Raw genomic sequence first — 20,008 nt, forward strand, 5'->3', positions numbered from 1 at the left:
GGTCTTGAACTCCTGGACTCAAGCAATCTGCCCTCCCTGGCCTCCCAAAGTTCTGGGGTTACAGGTGTAAGTCACAGCACCTGGTCACTGAATGATTTTAAACAGGGGGATGACTCAATTAGTGTTCCTGAAACTGGCTGCAGTGTAGAAGGCATAGTGAAGGAAGGAGAGACTAGAGCATTAAGCCCAGTTAGGAGGCTGCTGCAACAGTCCAATAGAAGATGCAGAGGGCCTGAAATGAGACACTAGGTACACTGACGAAGACAAAGGTAGAAATGCCTTGGCCACTGAGCAGACATGGACAGTAGGAAAATAATTTCCAGCCTGTAAGACAGCATGGATGATGGTGCCACTTCCTAAGATGGGGAATACACAGTGAGGGTCAGAATTGCATCGGGAGAACGAGGTAGAGAATTGAAGGTTCAGTAATGGGACCTGTCATGTTCATGTGAGATACATATTCAAATATGGGTTGACAAAGTTCTCCACTCCCTTCTCAGAAAACCACATTTCTTTTGGACTTCCTGTCTCTTTAAAAATCTACACTTTCTTTCTAACTTTCCTTGATGGACTTAAAGAAAAAATATTTTCACTTATCAATCTTTACTCCTGATCTCTTCTTTTCCTTTTATTATTTATGTATTATGCATTAGGTATGCAAATTAACTATACAAGCAAATATATAGATTCAAACATCAAATACACTAACGTACGTCCATGCATAAAGGGTGGATTTCCTTTCATTCTTTCATTAGACCAAAATTTTCTGAGGATAGAAGCTTTATCCTTTTTAATATATTGATGTATAAAATTTCTGAAAGGATAAGCAGCCATGATTCTAGTGAATAAGAAGGTCTAATGAATTTCTGAATTTTAAAAACAATCTTTTTGGTTGTTTACCTAGGGCTAAGTGTCTTTTGTTTTGCCTGCTACGGTTCATTTCCAAAATAATCAGATGTCTATCAGACAGGAGGTAAAGGAAGAGAGGAATCAAAACATTCATATGCTTCTATCTGCTCTTGATTTTGAGACTTGTCAGGTACATGTTGAATTGTTGGAAATCTTCTCCCAGGGCTTTCTGTAATAGTATAAAAAATTTCTTTTATGTGGCAGTAATGTTTTGTAGAAGGGTTACTTTGTGTTTTCCTAACAAACACTTCAAACTACACAGATGGATTCTGATATCCACCAATAGATGCAAATTAATCAGCACTTAAAAAAACTGAATAGATATTATGAATTAATGGCCAGTACTCAATAAGTTGGTCAATTATCCAAACTTTTTATATGTCTGTGCTAAATGCTTCTCATCTATTTGAATTAAGTGCCTGTGCCTATTGAGAACATTAAACTACAAACCAAATAAAACATTTAGGCAACTGCAGTTTTTTTTTTTTTTTTCTTGTCAGAGACACAGTCTTGCTTGGTAGGTCACCAAGTCTGGAGTGCAGTGGCGCAATCTTGGCTCACTGGAGCCTCCATCTCCTGGGCTAAAGCAATCCTCCCACCTCAGCCTCCTGAGTAGCTGGGACAATGGGGGTTTAGCACCACACCTGGCTAATTTCTGCAGTTTTAGTGGAGACAGGGTTTTGCCATGTTGCTCTGGCTGGTCTTGAAATCCTGGGCTCAAGTGATTTGCCTGCCTCGGCTTCCCGAAGTACTGGGATTTTAGGGATGAGCCACTGCACCCTGCTTCAACTGTAGCATTTTAAAATTATTTTTGAAAATGTGTTCTACTAAGATTTACCTCTGAGTCGTAATCTGCAAGGATCCAGGGGAAGACAGGATACTGCATGAGATCATTATATGATCTGCCAGCCAAAGTGTTCAAATGCATCAAATATTGGAAGTTGCTGATTTCACCTCTCTGGAAAAAGATGAATATTCATTTTTGAGCAATCAATGATTTCCACTATGTTCAGCTTTTAAAATTTTATATGCAAAATGATGTAAAGGACAAATTCTTTTTAACAGATTTCAGAACAATGAAATACTTTTTTTTCTAAAAAGAATGAAAATAAAACATTTTCTCTATGGTATATATTTTATGGATAATTAAAGTGCTTTTAACTGTATGACTTCTACTCTAACTACAAACTTCTAAGGAAGCTCATATATTCATTAAACTTACCTCCCATCTCTGAGTCACAGACTTCTCTCCAACCAAAGTGCTAAGCAACCCAGATCTAAAAGCAATACATAATACAATAAATTAGAAGCAATAAAATTTTAAATCTGAAAAATTATAAAGTTGAAAAATTTAAGTCATCTGGTCCAGGAATTTTTCAAACTGTGGAGGATCTATTAGTGGGTCATAAAATCAGTTTAGTGGGCTGTGATCAGCATTTTGAAATATGAAGTAACATAGAACTGAATTGAAGAAAACAGAGGACATCAGAAGGCATCACATACCTTAAGGGAAAGTATTTTTTTGTGAATTTTGTTTGAGTATTTATAACTCCATTTATGTGTCTTGGGATGAATGTAATATATATTTTTTACTCTAGGTCATATTCAAAAGAGTTGGAAGAACACTGATCTAGTTCAACTTTTTTTTTTTTTTTGAGATGGAGTCTTGCTCTGTCACCCAGGCTGGATTGCAGTGGCATGGTCTCGGCTCACTGCAGCCTCTGCCTCCTGGGTTCTACTGATTCTCCTGCCTCAGCCTCCTGGGTAGCTGTGATTACATGCACTCACTACCATGCCCAGCTAATTTTTGTATTTTTAGTAGAGGCATGGTTTCACCATGTTGCCCAGGCTGGTCTCGAACTCCTGACCTCAGGTGATCCTCTCACCTCAGCCTCCCAAAGTGCTAGGATTACAGGCGTGAGCCACAGTGCCTGGCCTTCTTTTTCTTTTTAAAACTATTTTATAATTTATTTTTTGTAGAGATGGGGTCTTGCTATGTTGCCCAGGTCGGTCTCAAGATCCTGGCCTCAAATGATCCTCCTAACTCAGTCTCCCAAATTATTGGGACTAGAGGCATAAGCCATACACTAACCATAGTCTTTCTTATTTTTACTATAATCACTAAGCAAACAGATCCAAGGATACTTAATTAGAATAACTGAAATATTATATAATACTCTGTACACAGTACGTACATAATACATTAGATAAGTGAATGAAAATATGAATATTGTATAACAGGAAAGTCACTGGTGTCCAGGCCATTTGAAATTTAAGCATTACTTTTTTGGGGACAGCAGACTTCCTTAAAATGTTATAAAATCCTATTTAAGGTTTATCAGCTTTATAATATTGATAATTAATAATTGGTCATGGAACCAGGAGAAAGTATTTATATGTTTTCTTTTCTGAAAGGAAATTAATACATTTGTAAACCTTAGGTCCTAAACACATCCAGCTCGATGGTACTATTTTCCACTTTGAGATAGTCTTTCCATCAGACAAACTGAATGCACAAGATACTCTCTTTGGAAAAATAGCCATGATCACTCTTCAACATCGTAAGAAAGGGAACAACTGAAATGGAAGACTAAAGTTGGAAAAGAATTTCTGTTTCTTGCCTCTGAGCTCTTAAAAGTTCTTTAACAACTGCCAACTCAGCACAGGAAGTAGCAAGAACAAAGAAATAGCAAGTTTAAGATTATCTAGGAAGCAGTAACAATTTGCTTACAAGTAGAAAAAAGGCTCATTATGTTTTTAAGGAAATTTTTCACTTCCTGTATTTATGTTAACAACAACACAAATGATTAGGAGCAGAACATGTTTCTGGGGTTAACAAAAGCATGTATTTAGCATTGTATTTGCTAAGGCTTGGCTATAAAAAAATAAAAACAAAACTTAAAGAGAAATACACAACATATATAGAGGCACACAGATTGGAATCAAATTTTATTTACAAATTACATAATCTCTAGAACTTTCAAAAGTCATTTTCTTGCATGCTCTAATAATTAATTTACAGCCCCAAAGCACTGCTTCTTTCCAGTGGATTATAAAAGGCTACCACTTATTGAGTGATGTAAATGGAGCTGGGTCTATGGATTCTTGAAATGGCTATGTCATCTAGAAGGCATCGCTAACATGAAATGCGGCTATAAAGAGCATAAAGGAATCACTGACAGTTCAGAATACACAAAAACAGAGGTTTAAATGTAAATGTCAAAAAGCAAAATTTAGAGGAAAACTGGGAAATCTGCAACAAATACGACAAGCAAAGGAGTAATAACTTATGGTAGAAAAATCCTACACAAATTAATGAGATCTCAAAGGAAAAATAGGCAAAAGATATGGACAATTTACAAATAATGATTCTAAATGGCTAATAAACATATACAGAGCTCATGCTTACTAATAATCAAAGAAATATACATTTAAAAAATGAGAAAACATTTTATAAAATCAATAAAATAAAAAAATTAATATACAGGCCAGGTGTGGTGGCTCACGCCTGTAATCCCAGCACTTTGGGAGGCCGAGGTGGGTGGATCACAAGGTAGGGAGTTCGAGAGCAGCCTGGCCAATATGGTAAAACCCCATCACTACTAAAAATACAAAAATTAGCCGAGCATGGTGGCGCACACCTGTAGTCCCAGCTACTTGGGAGACTGAGGCAGAAGAATTGCTTGAACCCGGGAGGCGGAGGCTGCAGTGAACTGAGATCATGCCACTACACTTCAGCCTGGGCAACAGAGCAAAACTCCGTCCCAGTAATAATAATAATAATAATAATAATAATACACAAAGTTAGCAAGTATCTATTGAGACAAACTTATCCACTAATAGTACAATATAAACTTGTATAGTTTTTATGAATATCAAGTTGGTTTTGTGTATCAAGAGCCTTAAAATTCCTACTCTTTGTTTTATTAAGGGGACTCTACCACAATAAAATAATGAAGAATCATAGCCGGGCGTGGTGGCTCATGCCTGTAATCCCAGAACTTTGGTGGGCCAAGATGGGCGGATCCCTTAAGGCCAGGAGTTTGAGACCACCCTGGCCAACATGGCAAAACCCCTTCTCTACTAAAAATACAAAAATTAGCCAGGCATGGTAGCACATACTTGTAATTCCAGCTACTCGGGAGGCTGAGAACTGCTCAGCCTGATGCTGAGAATCGCTTGAGCCCAGGAGGCAGAGGTTGCAGTGAGCCAAGATCACCCCATTGCACGCCAGCCTGGGTAACAGAGGGAAACTCTGTCTCAAAAGAAAAAAAAAAAAAAAAAAATAACGAAGAATCACATTTCCAGTCTTATGATAAGAAAACCTGATAAACACCAGGCGCGGTGGCTCACATCTGTAATCCCAGCACTTTGGGAGGCCGAAGCGGGCAGATCACCTGAGGTCAGGAGTTTGAGACCAGCCTGACCAACGTGGCAAAACCCCGTCTCTACTAAAAATACAAAAATTAGCCAGGTGTGGTGGCAGGCACCTGTAATCCCAGCTACTTGGGAGGCTGAGGCAGGAGAATCTCATGGACACAGGAGGCGGAGGTTACAGTGAGCCAAGATGTGTCATTGCACTCCAGCCTGGGTGACAGAGTGAGACTTCATCTCAAAATAATAATAATAACAATAATTTAAAAAAAGCAAAAACCTGACAAAGATGAAATATCCAAAAATTACATGATGTTTTATATATGTGATGAATAGGTAGCAAATGATAGTTATGTTTCTGAATAGTTTTTTAAAGACAAGAGGTAATATTTAAATATAACACTGAATAGAAGAAGCAGGATAAAAACTTGTATTTAGAGTATAAACTCAGTTATGTACACAACCAATGTACTCATGCTTTAAAGAACAGAAGGTAATTGATCAAAATGTGAGCAGTGATTTGACATAGTGATTATGCATACCTTTTTCTTTTCTTCCTTTAGTTTTCAGTACTTAAAAAAAAGTTTGCAACCACTAGGGGAAAAACACTCATTTAAAATGTTAAATAATACTGTCCAGATATGAATCATCCCAACTTCACTACTAAACTGTAACATTCAAGGAACAAACCACCTACCCCTGCTCCACACTCGTGTTTGGTCGTTGTCCAGATACGGATTCTGAACTGTCCGTTAGAGACGGCACTACAGCCAAAAACCTGAAAAATTTAAAACAGCATAAAATTGAAAATGAAGTCTCAGTCAGGATCTAATGGGAAGCTTTAGAAAGGATGATTTGTTTAGATGTTCATAGTTGCATCTACCCTCCCATAACCCACTGAATGGCAGGCAAAAGGAGTATATAATAATTAGAATACTCTTTGGGTTATAAAAAAAATATGATGACATCCAGAGCCAAATATAAATGCCCATAACAAAATCTATTATTTTGGACTTCTCTGAATAGGAAAAAATTTCTTAGCACTAAAAACAATAGCACCTTTAGAAATTAAAAAATCAGATAAGTAAAAGTGAATCTCAATCACTTTACTTAGCTCTTCCCATATGTGAAAGGAGTTTTGGGCTACCAATCAATATCCACACGTGCTTTATTTGAACCACCCTCATTTCCCAGCTGCTCACAGGTAATATTACTGTACTGCAATGAGAAGCAATGTTGGATGGTTTAGTTATTCCTCATGGAAATAATTTGAAATATAAAAATTTTCTATAATAGAGGGATTGCCAGGATCTACATCACCCTTCAAAGAGCAAGAGAATGCCTCTCATCTACATGGTTAGTTCAGAATAGCCTTATTATTCACACATTCAAGAGAATGATCTTTAAATACCAGAGATACGTGTTGCTTTTCCTTTTTAAAAAAATTTATAGGCTGAGTGCGGTGGCTCATGCCTGTAATCTCAGCACTTTGGGAGGCCAAGGTGGGCAGATCATGAGGTCAGGAGATTGAGACCATCCCGGCCAACATGGTGAATGAAACTCCATCTCTACTAAAAACACAAAAATTAGCTGGGTGTGGTGGTACATGCTTGAAATCCCAGCTACTTGGGAGGATGAGGCACGAAAACTGCTTAAACCTGGTGGGCGGAGGCTGAAGTGAGGCAAGATCATGCCACTGCACTCCAGCCTGGTGACAGAGCAAGACTCTGTCTAAAAAAAAAAAAAAAAAAAAAAAAAAAATTATTATTTTTTGAAACAGTGCCTTGCTCACTCAGGCTAGAGTGCAGTGGTGTGATCATGGCTTACTGCAACCTTGACCTCCTGGGCTTAAGCAATCCTCCCACCTCAACCTCCCATTACAGGCATGTGCCACAATGCCTGGCTAATTATTTTATTTTTTTATAGAGACAGGGTCTCACTATGTTGCCCAGGCTGGTCTTGAAGTCTAGACCCAAGTGATCCTCCCTCGTTGGCCTCCTAAAGTGCTGAGGATATGAACGTGAGCCATTGCATAGCTTGGCCTGTTTTTCGCTTAAAAGGAAATTTTAAATATAGTTTATTAAAGATAAAAATATGCTTAAATTAGACTATCTGCCTTATTTAGCTATACTACTTTTTTCAAGGATGAAGGTATCCAACATCCCTTCCATGGCCAGAGAAAAGTCCCACGTAAATTAAATTTCTAAGGGAACTCAGTCCTTGCATTCAATAGCAAGAAACTGCATTGGCTTCATTTTGGTAAATACAAAGAAACCTTATTTTGAAAGTAAAGGTTTATTTTTGGCCAGGCACGGTGGCTCATGCCTGTAATCCCAGCACTTTGGGAGGCCGAGGCAGGCGGATCACGAGGTCAGGAGATTGAGACCATCCTGGCTAACATGGTGAAACCCCGTCTCTACTAAAAATACAAAAAAATAAGCCAGGCATGGTAGCGGGAGCCTGTAGTCCCAGCTACTCGGGAGGCTGAGGCAGGAGAATGGCGTAAACCTGGGAGGCGGAGTTTTAAGTGAGCCGAGATCAGGCCACTGCACTCTAGCCTGGGTGACAGAACGAGACTCTGTCTCAAGAAAAAAAAAAGAAACTAAAGTTTTATTTTTAAAGCTACAGTTTCATCATCCTTTGTATGTAGAGACACAGGACTTAGTGATAAAAGTAGTTTTTGATGATTTCTACTATAAGTTAGCAGGAGGAAAAATGGTATGTCACAATAGAATTGCATTATTTTAAAAGTTAGAAGAACAATTGTTTCAAGAGGCTGGCAACAATAATACAAATTATTTTCTTCAAAGATGTTGGCTCAATGATCTAAATTCTAGATTTTTAAAAACTAGCAAAACTGAGAAAAGATTCCCCCTCCCATCTCTTCCCACAGTAGTATACAAAGTGTTCCTAACAAACAAGACCTTTGATAGACTTTGTTTCTAATTCCTTTCTGAAAAGCAAGGAGGTAATTCCGTCCATCTCCAGAGAAAACTTCCACAGCAATAGGCTGAAATGATCAGAGAGAAAAACATTAAGAAAAAACAGAAGTTCACAAATAAGATTATATATTAACTTTTCCACTATGAATTTCTACAATGTTCAAGAAGTTAATTTGCTAACACTTTTAAAGTCATGAATTCCCTGAAGATTAAGCTACAAAATAAACAGATATTTCTTATTCTGCTCAATTTATTTCTAAAATCTTTAATAACAGAATAAAAATAATTATCATACAATTATAATTTTATAAAATTATAGTAAGGATGTAATTTTTATATTAGAAGAAAACTAAAATGTTAATTTGGATAGCTACAGGGAAAGATGGATAACAAAGATAATCACTCAAATTTTAGGTTGTGTTTAAACAAGAGAAATGCATTGTACAAAATTATGCATCCACATGACCTGAGGTGACCTGAGTCTGTCTATAACCAAATCTAAGGATTATTCTAAATGCAGATCCTGGCCGGACACGGTGGCTCATGCCTGTAATCCCAGTACTTTGGGAGGCTGAGGTGGGTGGATCACGATGTCAGGAAATCAAGACCAACCTGGCTAACATGGTGAAACCCCGTCTCTACTAAAAAATACAAAACAATTAGCCAGGTGTGGTGGCGGGCACCTGTAGTCCCAGCTACTCAGGAGGCTGAGACAGAAGAATGGTGTAAACCCGGGAGGTGGAGCTTGCAGTGAGCCTAGATCACGCCACTGCACTCCAGCCTGGGCGACAGAGCAAGACTCCGTCTCAATAAATAAATAAATAAATAAATAAATAAATAAATACAGATCCTATTGAGGGTTTCCATGGCACATACCAATTTTTAAATAATACATTTTCAGAATAAAGAAACAGGACAAAACAGTACTACTAAATTGACTCACCTGCAGGAGATATCTCCTTTTATGAACTTCCTTGATATCTTCATATGCAAAAATGCTGCATGTTCTCTTGAGTTGACTAGGACCTTGCCTGGCTCCTCTAGGGATAATTGGCTCATGCATACTACAGGCAGCCAAGAGAAAAAGCAAATAAACAAAAACACAGCAAGAGATAAATTTACTGTTCCACAAAGGGAGAGCTAATTTTAAACACATGAACAGGATGGAGGAATAATATATATCAGAATTTTCAGTTAAAAAATACGTTTAAAAGAAAAATTTGTTAGCTACCTGAGATACAAGGAACCCCCTTTGATGAATGCAATTTTAAAAACTCCCCTATTACTGTCAGGACCAAGTTATTCACCAGACATGGTTAGCACAGTGCTTCAGCTCACATACTTTCTGGGGACCAAGAAAATGTCTTAATTTATTTTAAAAATCAGAAAAAAAAATCAACTTTTAGGAAGAAAAAGGTAGAAAAAAATGTTTTAATATGTGATTATATTTATACCATTAGTCACAACATATAAGTTTAAATATTTTTGTATGGAAAAAGGACCCATAAAAGTCTTCATGTGACCCTGACTGTTGCTGAAAGTAATTATTTGAAATATCTCCTAGGAATGAACTATAGAAACAATGTCTGTATTCAAGGGTGCTAGGAAAATGTTAAAGAGGAGAAGCAGCCAGCCTGTTGATCTTCTAAGCCCTAAGCTTCTTATCCTTTTTCTAGCTTGGTCTCTCTCCCGAGTTTTCCACTACTTACTATTAGTTTCATCACAGGACAGCAGAAGAAAAGGAAGATGCCTACAACTCAGTCAGTAAATCTCTGCTAATGCTTTAGTCATGCTGTTTCTAGGGTACTCAGTACCTGATGATGCTCTTTCATTTTTAGGAGTATTGTGCAGTTACCTGCATTTTCTCTACAATTGTATATCTGCTATATTTTTTAAAAGGACGATTTATAAATTCAGAATAAATTTATAAATATATAGATTATAATATAAATAACTCGGAATGCACAGAAATAAACGTTATTTAGCTTTCATCTTAATAAAGAAGCCAAACATTTTCATTATTACCTTAAAATAACTGAATATCATCTTTGTGAGTATGTAATGATGAATACACACAAACTGAGAGAGAACATTACCTAGAACACAATTTTTTGATTAAAAAAGAAAACTATGCAAATATACTTTCTGTCTTCTAAAGACAGTCATACATTGTGTCTCTTCATTCATTTACTTACTTTGGAGGTAAGGTTTCAATATCTCTTATTTCCCTGGTTGCTGTCATGGTAAATCCATCAATCACATAAAAATGCTCTTTACCAAAAAGAAGGAGCCCCTCACTGGTATCTAGGCCCTGGACTCGAGCACAACGGTACATGTGTTGGATCTATAAAGAAGCCCGTAAACATTCATTAATACAGGTATTTTGTAAAGATCAATTTTTGTTAGACTATTATGGCATCCCTAGAGCTAAGCATATTAAATCAGAGTTTAAACATATTCAGAAGAATAAGCTTAGATTACAGTCTGATTTGCACCTGACTAGAGTAAAACTAAACAATTCCTTCATACCCATCCACTCATCTGCCAATCCCATCTCTCTCAATATTCTGGGTGTACTTTCTGTAGGCCAGGCACATATGCGCTAGCTTCTAAAAGTGAAGAACATTAGATAAGGCTCCTGCCCTCATGAAGGGAGACAGACACAGCAAGCTTGGCAGGAAAGGGAATTGAGGCATACATGTAAGGAGATTAGAATAGGATTGTGTTCTATGTGAGGCAAGATGACACAGAGTGAAAATTGCAGGGCCTGCTAACTCAGGGTAAATTTCCAGGTCTGCCACTTTGTAGACTGGGTCAAATTTCTTAATTTCTCTGAGCCTCCATGTCTTCATTTGTAAATTTCTAATTGACTTGTGAGAAATAAGTGAGATAATGTACATAATCAGGTTAGGAATTATTGGTTGTTTTCTCTTCCACACAGTTTACCTTCTTTTTCCATCATATCCCCTGGAAATGGAACTGTAGAATTTGTTTCTATTCATTCCCCACCTGGATTCTGCTCCCTGGAGACTATTGTACTGTTGCAAAAAGCCAAGCTTGGCAGAAGGTGTGTTTTCCTCATAGGAAGGAGCATTGCTAAATCTCTCAAAGTAAGTATCGTTTTCTCTCCAAAGGGCAGTATCTAATTCTTTGTAAAAACTCTTTCTTGCTTAAACTTAGTTCAACATGAGTCAAGACAAAAATCAGCAATTAAATCAGAGTTAAACAAATGTCAGTTTGAATACACTTCCCGCACTATTAAAACTTAAAGCAACTACAGCAAAAACTGTACTCACGAGATTAAAATTTTTAAAATGAAAGCATTGTAGTAAGCTTTCTAAAATACCTAAATATAAGTCAATTTTCATTGCTACATCTGATCAATCCTGATATACTTTAAAAGTTTCTCTATTGCAGTATATTTATGCATATATACACATACATACATACATATATTATATATACACACACACACAAAATGCTTATTTCCTAAGTGTATGGCTGGATTAATTTTCAAATGCTAAAAATTTGGTGTGACCAGCATCCAGACCAAGAAACAGAATGCTCCCCAGTCCGTAGAAGCCTCTCTTGTGCTTCCTTCATATCTGGGGTACTTTTATAGTTACATGATCTTTTCTTAATGTATTGTCATTCAATATTAATTAGGGCACACATTTGAACAGAACTGTTTTGATTATACTCCAATTTCTAGTGACTACTTAGAGCGTAAGACCTCAAAGGTTTTATACCAAGATCTAATGTAACAGACAAAAGAACATCCTTTAAAAAGGTGATATTCATGACACATTCACGTCATTCATTCCCTTGTTTGTTCAACCAATCATGCCTTCATTCAAAGGTTTATTGGTTATCTATTATGCAACTGGACCTGTGCAAGGCAATGAGATAGGGATAAGACACAGTTTGCCTATAAGGAGCTCAAAATCTAGGACAAGAGAAAGATATTGGAACAAGTAATTATGACATAATACAGAGTGATATATATAAGGCATCATGAAAGTATAGAGGAAGGGTATCCAACCAAGCCTGAGCTAGCAAAAGAGTCAAAGAAAGCTTCCTATGTTTGACTATTACAAACATCCAGATAAATGGGATAACACACAGGATTTATTAGGATAAAGGTTAAGCAAGTAAAAAGAAGAGGGGCATTTTGGCAGGAAAAAACAATATGAGTGACATGGTTTGCATGTGTGTCCCCTACACAGCTCATGTTGCAATGTGATCCCCATTGTTGGAGGGGCAGCCTTATGGGAGGTGTTTGGGTCATGGAAGTGGGACCCTCACAAATGGCTTGGTGTCGTCCTGGCGGTAATGAGTCCTCACTCTATCAGTTCACACAAGAGCGCCTTTTCTTACCATGTGACAAGCCTGCACCCCTTCATCTTTTGCCACGAGTTAAAGCTTTCTAAGGCCTCATCAGAAGCCAAGCAGATGCTGGTGCCATGCTTGTACAGCTTGTAGAAGTGTTAAGCCAAATAAACATGTTTTCTTTATAAATTATCCAGCCTCAAGTATTCCTTTATAGCAATGCAACATGGACAACACAATGAGTAAAGTGCAGAGTGGAAAAAAAACACAACATGGTGGGTGTAATGAACTCCAAGGTGTACCAGGCTGCAGGGGATCAGGTTATAAGACAGAGTCAGTGGAATGAGACCAGAGAGGTGAGCAGGGTATTGGAGGTTGAGTGAGAAATAGGAAGGTGATATCTTCTGTGAGTGAAGGACAGTAGGGGCTAAATAATCCAAGGCTGGAGGTGACAGTCCAGATTGGCTGAAGCTGCTGGTAGGTTATTACTGGAATTACGGAGATGTAGAAAAAAATACAAGGCCAGATTGCTGAATAGGCTGTCTACATGGACTTGAAATAGAGAATTATGGCAAGATCTGTGGTATAGAGGAAGACAGAGAATTAGGTGCCAGTTGTTAATACTGTATCTGATGAAACCTTATGCTGTTTAATGTTCCAGGGGAGTGAGAAAACCCTTACAGAAGAGAGAAGTAGAGTACTGAACCCAAAAGGCTGCTTAAAGCTGTATTTTATTACAGAGGCTAAAGCATTTACTTTCCACAGCTACCCTATCAACTCATGTTGTCTTAATAATATGTTACTGAAATATTTACAATCCTTACTTTTCAGAAGCACAATACCTTTTCTCCTTCCTCTAACAGACGCAGTAAGGTAGCATTATCTGTTTTCTCCTCCTCTTCTATGGAGCTGCCCTCGGCAATCTGGTCTTGTAGCTGCTCCTGGTTCTCCTCATCTCCTCCATCAGGTGCAGATCGGGAGCGTTTTAGAGGAGGCTTGACCAAACCTACAGTATAATAACCAAGAGGGCCATGTGGCATTGCAAGGACCTTGTGCAGAAGCAGTTTAGTCTCATGTAGTCCCTTCTACAGATATCCAATTTGAGACAATTCTGGAAGGTATAGGGAGGTAGCACATTCAGTGGTTAAGAACATAGTCCTCTGGAGTTAATGACCTTGGAAAATTATTCAACTTTCTGAACCTTAGTTTCTTATCTAAAAAACTGGGACAAGAGCCAGGTATGGGCAATATAGCAAGACTCTGTCTTAAAACAACAACAACAACAAAAAAACACCTGGTACAAGTACAGTATCTTCTTAGAGGATTGTTGGACTACATTAGGTAATTCATGTGAAGTGCTTAGCATTATGCTTAATACATAATAAATTCTCAGTAAGTGTCAGGTGATGATGATAACAGAACCTATAATAGTAAGAATGGTGTAGCTTAGGTAGGTGTCATTAAGGGGACACCATGAATAAATAATCAAGTATTGTCACAAAAATAAAGATAGCAAACTATAAACATGATTATGACTGGGTGCAGTAGCTCATGCCTATAATCACAGCACTTTGGGAGGCCAAGGTGAGCCCATCACCTGAGGTCAGGAGTTTGAGACCAGCCTGGGCAACATTGCAAAACCCTGTCTCTACTAAAAATAAAAAAATTAGCCGGGTGTGGTGGTGCATGCCTGTAGTCCCAGCTACTCAGGAGGCTGAGGTAGGAGAATCGCTTGAACCTGGGAGGCAGAGGTTGCAGTGAGCTGAGATCATGCCACTGCACTCCAGCCTGGGTGACACACCAAGACTCTGTCTCAAAAAAAGTAAAAAATAAACATGATTACAAGATATCCCACCTATTTGGAGGACTCTTGAAGACTATTTCATGCCTCATTTCACAAGTGGCAGTACAGTTTTTCATACATGAATTAATTTGATCAAAATACCAGGTCAGAAAGAACAGAATTCTTTATAATACAGGGACATATAATTTAATCTGCAGATTAAGGAAACATTTTACTACCTACATTTTGACAACTTTTTAGTAATCAGAGTAGGATAAATTAAAATCAGTTGATAGTAACCAGTGAGGACCCAAAGTATGAGAAATCCTTAAAATACACGCTAGGACCCAAAGTATGAGAAATCCTTAAAATACACGCTAAATCACATATTTTGATTAAATTAATACTCTTTGTGCCATCCAAAGTAACACTATACCTGCCTGTTACAGTTGCTCTAAGCACTTTGGAAAAGCACAAGTCAGCCCGAGTCTTATCCTTTGAATATTACTTATCAGAGGTTTTGCTTTGCCTTGAGAAGAGCCTTGTTTTCATATTCGAACAAGTGTAATAAGTAAGCAACAGAGATCAAATCCTCCAGAGAACATCCACAAGGGGAGAAAGCTTACAGCTGCATTATTTTTAGCTTAATGAATCAAAACCTCCATTTCTATGTCTTGCATAATACCCTGTATATTTATGCTTTTAGCTCAATTAGAATCAGGCCAGAGAAGTTAAGAGCCAATGACCCAAACACAATCTATCAAACTCTGTGGATTATACCTTGGCTTGTATCCAGTAATAGCTTTGAACCCAATTCAATAACTGTGCTGGTGCAATGTCAACAAAATTAGAAGGCTTTAAATCTCTGTTCAACTACCAAAAGTTTCAGTGATTTTATGAAAATGTTGGAACAATTATAAAATGTTTAGTAAGTCATAGTCATCACATGAGAGAACAGGTATAACAACAGGAGAAACTGATCACAATTTAAATAGTGTTTTTTGTTGACACAGTCCTAAACAGATTGCTTTAAAACAATCCGAAACTAATTTTTAATTTATTAACTCATGAAAACTCATTTTTAATTTCTTAGTTTTTAATTCTAAAACTAACTTTTAATTAAAATCTTAATTTACACTTTAGGGATGTATAGAATATGCAAAGACTTTTGAATTTGTGTTGAATCAGAGGCTTAAGATTAAAACAACGAATTGATTTACTTACTCGAACTGAATCCTCATTCTGTGCTAGTCATGTGTCAAAATTTATAAAATAAGAAAAAACAATCTGTCTTTGAGAAAAACTCATAAATTAGAAAATGGAAACATACAGCAGTGAAAAATCACTGAAACTGCTATAACAGACATGCGCAAAGTACTATCAGTGAACAGAGGAGTTGGAGAAGACTTTAGAGAAGGATGATTTTATACATGACCAGTGAGTTTAAGACTGAGTAGGATGTGTTAAGGTAAGGATAATGGAGAAGCTGTAGAAAAGAAGAAACCATTTCAGGCTGAGGGCACCAATGTAAAAGTACAGAATCTGAAAGTCCATGGACATTGTAGTCCAATTCATCATCTATTCAGCTCCTAAAGTTTAGATCTGGGATAATCTCTCTCAACTCATAGGAAGAAAAACCATTATTCCTTACTATTGGCTAATATGCACTAATTACAGGTTTAATAGTTATTTTAATTTTATAAATATTTAGTTATTAAGCCCTTAACTTAAAATATCAAGTGCTGAGGCACATGTTCTCAAGACCTTCTGAGGCTGTGTCATGAAAAAATGCATATGCATATTAAAAAAAAAACTAAATATCAAGTGCCATTGAGGATTCTGAGAAATACAATTAAAAAACCATTAAGCCAATGGGCACGTGACATTCATTTGTAGGCAATAAACAAAAGCAAGTGTCTTTAGTTCTGACAAAGAAATCAATCGTTAAGAAGGGTGAGATGGTAAAATATGTATAGATATTTTAAAAGTTGGGCCTACTATTTACAGTTGCTCAAATTTTTGTATGAATTCAAATACAAGAATGTTCCAAAATCACTTTTAATCAAAATCAAAAAGGCAGGCTGACCTCTGACTTTAGCAATAGTGTCTTCCCCATGCTCTGGTTCTTGCTGAGCAGCTTCGCCTTCTGAACTCTCCACAATGGTGTCTTGGACAATGGTGGGATTGCCAGAGGCCAGTCGCATGTAGTACTCTTTACTGTCATAACTTACGGCTCTTCTGTATCGAGCGGGTTTCTAAGAAGTGACAAAAGAAAATGACTGAAGATAACTATCATCAAGAATTAAAACATAATATTCTTGAGGAAAGGTATGGTGTCAAGGTGTGTTACCTTTTTAAAGGGGCTTTTCATAGACTGTATGTATATACAGTAAATCCACATTTTTGGGTTAGGTTTCTCTGTTTTAAAATTCCATTGAGTTTTTTAAAGACATACATAAAACAACAATATTAGCAGTTTTGTTCTTCCTGAAATAATCTCTAGCCAAAAAACGTTTCTGTGTTAGTGCAGTGTGTCTTCTTTGGTGTATGAGAAAACCTCCCCATCCAGTAAAGAGAATGCTCACTGCTGAAGAGCATCGAGCTGCAAAGAGCCTGTCTAGTCTGTGAGGAGCCTGGAACTTTGCTTCCACCCCAAGTGAAGTAATTAGGTCAGGCCTAAAGGTCCACACACTCAGAATAATCAGTGTGAGTGTGTAGTTCAAATACTTGGAGGTACAGACTCAATTGCCCTATTCTTTCCTATATTCCCAGGTTTCACTGAGAACAGCCAAAACCTTCTTCAGATCCTTCTGAGAGTCCTGACCCAAAAAGGAATCAAGAAGTTTTATGCCAGTTGACACTCTGGTTAGCTTGCCACTGCAAGCTGCTCTCTCCAATTTGCTCATTCTCATTGTCTGTTGTGTAAAGTAATATGACCCATAACTAACTCAACTAAATGAGTATATTAAGAACATACAGCAGTCCATTTTGAAGAAGAAATTAATTACCTAGAAACATAAGGATTTGATGTCTTAGAACATGATACATGAACATTTCTTTTCCTGATTAGCCTTTATTCTCAAAACAGGTTCTCCAACTGACTTAAATTGTTTTCCCCTTAAAATCATAGAAGATGAGAAACTAAGATCTCAAATATCCTACAAAATATCAGACAGAGGGAAAAGTTGGCATGTATATACGATCCTCGGATCAGAATTAGACCCACACCATGGATTAATAATTTTAAAAATATGAAATCTGAAACATGCTTTGAAACCTTCCCCTTCTAAATATGACTTTACTTTCCTATAAACAAGAATACGTAATTTTAAAAATTCTACTATCGGTCTAGTCTTGAAACTCAAATAGTCAATATGCATCATTTACAACAATGCCCTTTTCAAGCAACATTTTTTTTAAGTGATTTCCAACTAAAGTGGAAAACAAGTGTCCTTTGGGTGAGACATGTAGAATGAGATACTGAACCAAATTTTAGATAAAAAAATAACTAAGTGAAGCCACATTAGCCTTTTTTAACTTCAGGCACAGAGCAAGGAAACAGTTGCCAGTGAACTGAGGAATGATATACAGCAAATGGAGACTGAAAATATTACTTGACACAGGAAAGTATTAAAATGATGTAAAATAATATTACAATTTGGAGGATCTGATGGGTAAACAAACAAGAACACTGCACTATTTTTGAAAATGAAAGGAAGGTAGATTTTGTACCATAAAAATTTTTTGTATGAGGTATCTTCAACTCAAATTAAGCATATTTAAAAAGAAGATAAAGTATTTACAGTGATGGGCAAGACAATGAATTAATAGATGTGGGACAGCATCTGCTTGATTACCGACTTCACGTACAGATTCAAAATTGACCTACAAGAATTTTTCTCTAAATATTTTGAGGTGTACTTCTGTGTCCTAAAAAACTACATTTTTTATTGAATTACGTACTTTCATCTTTCTGGAATATAAAAATGATAATTAACTTTTCTTTTTTTTTTTTTTGAGACGGGAGTTCGCCCTGTCGCTTCAGGCTGGAGTGCAGTGGCCGGATCTCACTGCAAGCTCCACCACCCGGTTCACGCATTCTCCCGGCCTCAGCCTCCCAGCTGGGACTACAGCCCCTGGCTAGTTTTTGTATTTCTTAATAGAGACGGGTTTCACCTGCAGTTAGCCAGGATGGTCTCATCTCCTGACTCGTGATCCATTCTGCCTCCCAAAGTGCTGGGATTACAGGCTTGAGCCACCGCGCCCGATAATTAACTTTTCTACTAATTAAAATAAATTTGTATTTTAAAAAGTGATCACACACTCTTAGTTTCCATTCATTCTGATTGAAAAAAAATTTTAAAAGAGGAGACATTGCTGCATTCTCAAAATACACACTTTAGTATTTAGAATTGAATGAGTAACTGAAAAGTTGAAGACGCCAGGCTGCCCATTACTAACATGCCTCATAATTTGTTAGTTTATGTGTGAAGCAATACATGTTTTTGTAGTGAGAGCAGTGAACACTCAGCCTGTTAGTGAGCAGCATATAAATCCTAAAAAGAGACAATTAGAAAAAGCTGAGAAACAGTAGAATAACGTCTCTCAGCCTGAATGAAATCAACTGTTCAACTCTAAGGAACTTATAGGAAGAACAAATTGAAAGCCAATCTTTTAAGTTAGTCTAATCTAGCATGCACTTAAAAAAAACCCAGAAAACAAAAAACAAAACTACAAGTAGTTTACATTCTTTTACTGTAATTTGTGTTTTACCTTTTGAGGAATATCATCGGGTGTCTCAGGCTGTTTACTTGGGATCTCAGACTGAAAACAGGGTATTAAGTATAGACATATCAGAAAAAAAAAACATAAAGAGGAACACAAAAATAAAATTTTTCTTGAGGACTGTATGAAATATGAAAGATGTAGTTACTCAAATAAAATTAACATGATAGCCAAAGCAGCTTAAATAATCACTTAGCATCTTGTGGTTACTTTCTCACAGATCAAAAGTAGTTTTAAGCAAACCTTAAATACGCCAAATGTCTCAGTGCTATTGAACAGGACGAACTCTTACAAATCACACAGGCAAAACTTCAGCACAGGTTGCCATTGACTTGATTTACAGGCAACTCTTTATACTGTTTCAAAAAAAAAAAGAAAAAAAAAAAACAATAGAAAACAAACCTGAAATCAGGATAACAGAACCTAATGCTAGCTAATATCTTCCATCTTCTTTTCCCTGGGGTTATCCCTAAATCTGTGTTGTTAACAGGGGCAAATGGCTGATTTAAGCTATCATTTACAATACTCCATACCACAGACATCACTCTCTTTCTTTTAAGAATCCTCCTTTAAAAGCATAAGGACCTACCTACTTCCTTCACTACCTTCACCATCCCAGAAAGGCTGAAAGCAGAGGGTAGACTGGATCATCAGCTTCCAGATCAGAAGTTCTTCTAGAGTACTTTTAAAAGAATTAGGTAATGGCTTTATATTTTATTTTCAGAATAAAATCCTGGTTAATAAGAAGGCAATTCTGTTGAGCTGTAGCATGTGGCTTCATGTAAGCACACAGGTAGCTACAGACAATAATGCAACCAAAAACCACTTCCGAATTTCCTTCCTGTTCATGGTTTATATCTGGTGATGACTTCTAGTACCTTTCCCT

The 20,008-nt window shown here is 37.0% G+C and overlaps 1 protein-coding gene across 11 annotated transcripts in view; it reads right to left on the minus strand.

Annotated features, from left to right (window-relative positions):
* The window catches only part of WDFY3 (WD repeat and FYVE domain containing 3), a 309,091-nt gene that overhangs the window by 36,860 nt on the left and 252,223 nt on the right, over nucleotides 1–20,008 (minus strand). For 9 of the 11 annotated variants that reach the window (XM_031664581.1, XM_031664576.1, XM_031664582.1 and 6 more), the window contains 9 exons: nucleotides 19,111–19,161; nucleotides 16,424–16,592; nucleotides 13,397–13,560; nucleotides 10,421–10,569; nucleotides 9,169–9,289; nucleotides 8,208–8,293; nucleotides 5,981–6,061; nucleotides 2,132–2,186; nucleotides 1,748–1,867 (listed from right to left, as the gene is read on the minus strand). In XM_031664581.1, coding sequence (XP_031520441.1) covers nucleotides 1,748–1,867; nucleotides 2,132–2,186; nucleotides 5,981–6,061; nucleotides 8,208–8,293; nucleotides 9,169–9,289; nucleotides 10,421–10,569; nucleotides 13,397–13,560; nucleotides 16,424–16,592; nucleotides 19,111–19,161 — 996 coding nt within the window. The remainder of the gene's footprint in view (nucleotides 1–1,747; nucleotides 1,868–2,131; nucleotides 2,187–5,980; nucleotides 6,062–8,207; nucleotides 8,294–9,168; nucleotides 9,290–10,420; nucleotides 10,570–13,396; nucleotides 13,561–16,423; nucleotides 16,593–19,110; nucleotides 19,162–20,008) is intronic. The other 2 variants (XM_031664584.1, XM_031664580.1) reach the window with 1 other exon arrangement.

Source organism: Papio anubis, chromosome 3, assembly GCF_008728515.1.
Source record: "Papio anubis isolate 15944 chromosome 3, Panubis1.0, whole genome shotgun sequence".
Lineage (NCBI taxonomy): Eukaryota > Metazoa > Chordata > Mammalia > Primates > Cercopithecidae > Papio > Papio anubis.